Below are 6000 nucleotides of genomic sequence, written 5' to 3'. Positions count from 1 at the left end.
ATGGGTAGAGTGAGACAAATAGAAGCACTTCCATATCCCTCCTGGCACATTAGCTTGATGTAGATGGAGGGGAAGGAGGCATTGTTTCAAGCTATCTAGTTATTGGGATGGAAAGGAATGGGGGGTCTTGTGCTCAAAGAGCCACTTCAGAGAGAAGCAGCAGTGGCCACTGGAGACCCCAGACCCCAGCCCTATTTCAGTAGATTGTTCAGAGACAGAAGAGGAGATTCATCTGTCTCAATGCCTAATAGGAAATGTTGCTCCTCTCTCTGTTTGTTTATTTACCTCACTGTTGCACAGTCATACATTCTACAGCCAGGGAACCCATGAATGGATACATAAATCCTGTCTGTGTGTGCACTATAACTCCAGGATAATGGACACTTATTACTACAAGCCAATAGATGTGTCCACAGAAAAATGCTAGAACTATGTGTTGAGTAGTGAAATTTGTTACAATTGTTTGAAATTGCAAATATATATTGAATTTATATGCTATATATAGAAAAAATAAGGAATTACAGTCATTTATTTCCCATTTCAATCTTTCCCATGTGTTACATTTCCACTGTGCTGTCTCCCAAACGAGTCCATTGTTTTTCCAGATCCAGCATGCACTATTGTAAAAATAATGCAAGAACATAAAATAAAAAACATTTTCATTCAGACATCTGTAGGGGGGAACACTGTTACCCTTTTGATGCACTGCTAAGGAAGTGGGCCTCAGGTAACCTACCCCACAGTCAGACCAGCCCAAGATGCCTTTGTGGTCAGATGAGGCAATGTGAGCGCTTCAAGCTCTAGAGGTCTCCATCCAGCATGCAGCAACATCCACCTATCGGGATTCTTCCCCTCACTTTCTAGTGCAGCGGACAGCGGTATAGGAAGGAGAGGAGAACGCTCAGAGCCACGGAGACAGAGGGAACCTGAGACAGGCACGCGTCCCGAACGACACAGATAGGAAGGGAACTTTGATTTGACGCGTGGCCGATAATGATGAAATTGACGATACGAAAGAGCTGCATTCCTTAGTGAAGGGAATAATGTACATTTCGAGTGTTCCAATATATGATGTCCTTGGATCCCTGCTCATTGTAGATTATATTTAATTGCTCTCTCCTATTTCTGAAATCTTTCTTTATTGTGATTGTACACTTCGTTCACCCGCATGAATTTTAAGGCAGTCTGAGCGCATTGTTTCCAGCTTCGTTGCATGGGATTTCCAGTCGTGTCGGGTGCGGTGATGTCTGCAACATTTCGCTCTTTGTTTCTGGGTAAGTGAGTTCCCATTCATATGAAAATATTTAGTTATTAATAGGAGATGATCAATAACATGATAAAGGATGTAATTGGGGTTATGATTTATATCGAGCCGTTATGTAGGCTATTGTTCACCAAAAAATGTACCATAGCTGACAGCGCTCCATCTTGCGTAATTTTATCCAGAATTATATCGAAATTAGCCTACAAATAATGTAACATAAGCTGTTCATAATATTTATCTCAAGTTCTTTATGAATAGCCTAGATCAGTTTGACAAATTAGCCATTTTAAAATGTAAAATAAATAGTGAGATGAGACTTCATTGTGATAAGTAATTCAATGAAAAATGTGTGTTAAGAAGAAAAAGTTAACTTCGGAAAAAAAAGCCCCTACAATGTGAATTGAAAGCAGATGTTTCTGTTTTATGATCACTGTACAAAGGCTGCACTTCAGGCATCCCTCCACTTGACTGGTGCTGGAGAAAGACTGTAGTGTGAGTGTATTGTATTGTCCATTGTCTGTTAATGACAGATTTAACACAACTGCTTCTTAACAGAAAGCACAAAGACAGGGCACGCCACCTATAATCCGAATCCCAAACTAATGTGTTGTGACACCGATTGGCAAAAATAGATATTTCTAATAGATCGTGGGAGGTGGTGAGAGTGGCTCGCTGGTGCCCTGAGAGGGACGTGACCGCGAGATGAGGAAGCTAGATATCGCGTGCCCGCGTGTGTCGGGGTCAGAGCTGGCGAGAGTTGTGCAAAGCAAACATGAGTGAGGCAGACAAGTGATGTGGGTTGCCATTGTGTTCATTTTCCATAGCCAATAGGCTGGGGATAACTGGGTTGACAGTCTAGACATGCAATCAAAGCTCTAGTGAACTGTATTATCAGCTATTCATTTTGTTAGCTGGTGGTGATGATGATGATGGTGATGAAGTTGATGTGATGGTGGTGGTGATGATGATGGTGAATATTGGTGATGGTGGTGATGATGATGATGATGGCAGTGATGATGGTGATGTTTTGGTGGTGGTGGTGATGATGATGTTGATTATGATGGAATTGGTATTATTCATTTGTATTTGGCAGATTAGTGTAGTGATGATGTGTAGGTTGGAATTGATAGTCAGATGGCATACATGTAGTGGTGACATACCCCTCTGTGCGGTCTTTCATAATGGCAAACCAGGTTGAAGAACATTTCCCTTATAGTTATGAACAGTATTTATTTAAGACCAACCCAGAGGCTGAGCTAAGAGAGAAGAGCTTATTTTATTATGGAATGATCAATACTAATTAATAGAGCTCATTTCCTTTTAATTTGTCTTTGGCCTTGGAAGTCCAGAGACATCCTTAATTTAATATCTGTGGGAGATGTAGTATCCAGTGTTCACATTATAGATAAGTACCACAATTAAACACCACAGAATTCCTTAACTGCCTTTATCAAGGCTTACATCACAAAATGAATGGTGCAGTAGAAGGTCAAATGATATGATAAAGCCTGTAAAACAGCTGGAAGTAGAACCAGAGTAACCAAACCAAAGTAGTGGAGCTTAATGATGGATTGCCTGCCTGTCCTTCCCTCAGCAATATATGGTTTTGAATGGAACATGATAAATGACTGTCCAGGAAGTAATAACAAATTGTAATTCACTTGACAGAAATGTAATGGGAAAAAGTGAGTAGCCCTTCGGTTGGAGTTATCCATTTCCAACCCGCAAACACCCTCATTTCAAATGGAGCTTATCCACTTTGACCACTATGATATTTAGCAGTCTTGCATCTATGCTGCTCTGACAATGGCAGAGGGAATTTGAGTTGCATCCTCAAGTTGCATAATCATCGTTCATCTGATCCGTTATGTATGGAGACATATGCTAAGAGTGACTAGGTTTAAAACGGGTTTCTGTTCCCATTCTATATTTAGCGTGTCTCCAGGGGTGGACAAAGGATCTCTCAAATGTGGAGATGACAGGAGCCTCCGGAGCCAAAGGTTTTGAAGTGACATCTCGATGTGTTTGGCCCTGAATCACAATTCCACACATACCAGCCCCCCTATCTCACACTCATACAAACACACAGCCATTTAAAAAAAAATCTGATGACCATAGAAAGCATTAAGACTGTAGGTCTAGTTATTGCATACCTAGTCCATATTCATAGACTAGGGGCTGTATTCAATCTGTATCACATAAGTACAGCGTGATTGAAATTGAAAGCAATGTTCCCGCATTAGCGGAGACTGCATTCACGTAAACACTCCAAATATTTCAAGCTCTAGATTGCAGAGATACACACAGGATGGAATAACCTTTTAGAAGATGTGAGCACACATGTAATGAGCACCCTAATGAGACGATGTTCGAGCACAAAGGTCTAACTGTCACTACTAGAACTATACACCCATATCACTAACAAACACTGATTCGCTTTTCTAGCAGTTTTTCCTGCTAGAGAATGTTATGTCTTACTTGATTCCTATGGCCTTTAGATGGCTAATACACTTTTCCTGTTTTTCTGCTGAAAGAACTTTGTTTCATTGATTGAAGTGCTTTTAGGAATGTTTTTCTGTGCAGAGCAAGCCTAGGGTCCGATTCAATCAGATCCGCTTTGGCCAACATCAGCATAGCAGTTGTTTTGGCAGTGTCAGAGGTGGAACTGCGTTAGAGCTGTCTATAATCCCACAATTCCCATGCAGCCGCGTTAGAAGTTCATGCAGCCGCTTTGCAAGTTCAAACACTCGAATTAGACTAAATCCCCATATCCAAATGAACATGAAAACATGCATTAGTCTAACTAACATCAATGGTTTGAGATTTTTTACAAGTCATTATTTCTATCATCAATAGAGCCTACACTTTTTAGCGCCGTTTTGAACTTCTAACGCAGTAGGGATAATAAGGAAGGGAGTGGTTTGTGACACACGAGCAGCTGTTCCCCAATGTGTCAGCTCATACCTCAGTTACACCTCCAACACCATCAAAACATCAGGAACAGTGCCTTCGGAAAGTATTCAGACCCCTTAACTTTTTCCATATTTTGTTACTTTACAGCCTTATTCAAAAATGGATTCAATAAAACAATTTCCTCATCAATCTACACACAATACCCCATAATGACTAAGCAAAAATAGGTTTTTAGACATTTTTGCACATTTATTACAAATAAAAACAGAAATACCTTATTTACATAAGTATTCAGACCCTTTGCTATGAGACTTGAAATTGAGCTCAAGTGCATCCTGTTTCCATTGATCGTCCTTGAGATGTTTCTACAACTTGATTGGAGTACACCTGTGATAAATTATATTGATTGGACATGATTTGGAAAGGTACACACCTGTCTATATAAGGTCCCACAGTTGACAGTGCATGCTAGAGCAAAAACCAAGCCATGAGGTTGAAGGAATTGGCCATAGAGCTCCAAGAAAGGATTGTGTCAAGGTACAGATCTGGGAAAGGATACCAAAAAATGTCTGCAACATCGAAGGTCCCCAAGAAAACAGTGGCCTCCATCATTCTTAAATGAAAGAAGTTTGGAATCACCAAACTTTTCCTAGAGCTGGCCGCCCGGCAAAACTGAGCAATCGGGGGAGAAGAGCCTTGGTCAGGGAGGTGACCAAGAACCCAATGGTCACTCTCACAGAGCTCCAGAGTTCCTCTGTGGAGATGGGAGAACCTTCCAGAAGGACAACTATCTCTGCAGCACTCCACCAATCAGGCCTTTATAGTGGAGTGGCCAGACGGAAGCCACTCCTCAGTAAAAGGCAATGACAGCCAACTTGGAGTTTGCCAAAAGGCACCTAAAGGACTCTCAGACCATGAGAAACAAGATTCTCTGGTCTAATAAAACCAAGATTGATTTCTTTGGCCTGAATGCCATGCGTCACATCTGGAGGAAACCTGGCACCATCGCTACGGTGAAGCATGGTGGTGGCAGCATCATGCTGTGGGGATGTTTTTCAGCGACACGGACTGGGAGACTAGTCAGGATCGAGGGAAAGATGAATGGAAAAAAGTACAGAGAGATCCTTGATGAAAACCTGCTCCAGAGCGCTCAGGACCTCAGACTGGGGTGACGGTTCCCCTTCCAACAGGACTCTAAGCAGACAGCCAAGACAACGCAGGAGTGGTTTCGGCACAAGTCTCTGAATGTCTTAGAGTGGCCCAGCCAGAGCCCGGACTTCAACCCGATCGAACATCTCTGGAGAGACCTGAAAGATTCTGTGCAGATACGCTCTCCTTCCAACCTGACAAAGCTTGAGAGGATCTGCAGGGAAGAATGGTAAAATCTCTTAAAATTCAGGTGTGCCAAGCTTGTAGTGTCATACCCAAGAAGACTCGAGGCTGTAATCACTGCCAAAGGTGCTTCAACAAAGTACTGAGTAAATGGTCTGAACACTTTTGTAAATGTGATATTTAAGTGTTTTATTTTAAATACATTTGCTAAAATTTCTAAAAACCTGTTATTGTGTGTAGATTGATTACGGGGAAAAACGATGTAATCCATTTTAGAATAAGGCTGTAATGTAACAAAATGTGGAAAATGTCAAGTGGTCTAAATACTTTCCGAATGCACTGTATGTGGATCCAGCCAATGCTGGATAACGCTGTTTAGCGCTAGATCTGATTGAATCCAGGCTCGAGTTCTGTGTTCTGAATGAGAGCGATTTTAGGTGTAATAGTGCCTGTTTTATACCTGTTCTTGCTCTCTCTGTGGAATATTTTCA

At 41.5% G+C, this 6000-nt stretch overlaps 1 protein-coding gene across 1 annotated transcript in view; it reads left to right on the top strand.

Moving 5' to 3' along the window:
- Positions 1-740: 740 nt before the first annotated feature.
- The window catches only part of LOC106612970 (CXADR-like membrane protein), a 91638-nt gene continuing 86378 nt past the window's right edge, over positions 741-6000 (top strand). The window contains exon 1 of the mRNA XM_014214724.3: positions 741-1274. Coding sequence (XP_014070199.1) covers positions 1214-1274 — 61 coding nt within the window. The 5' untranslated portion in view covers positions 741-1213. The remainder of the gene's footprint in view (positions 1275-6000) is intronic.

Source organism: Salmo salar, chromosome 09 (genome assembly GCF_965601325.2).
Source record: "Salmo salar chromosome 09, fSalSal1, whole genome shotgun sequence".
Taxonomy (NCBI): Eukaryota; Metazoa; Chordata; class Actinopteri; order Salmoniformes; family Salmonidae; genus Salmo; species Salmo salar.
The sequence above is the reverse complement of the archived record's forward strand: the minus strand, read 5'-3'. Positions and strand labels throughout refer to the sequence as shown.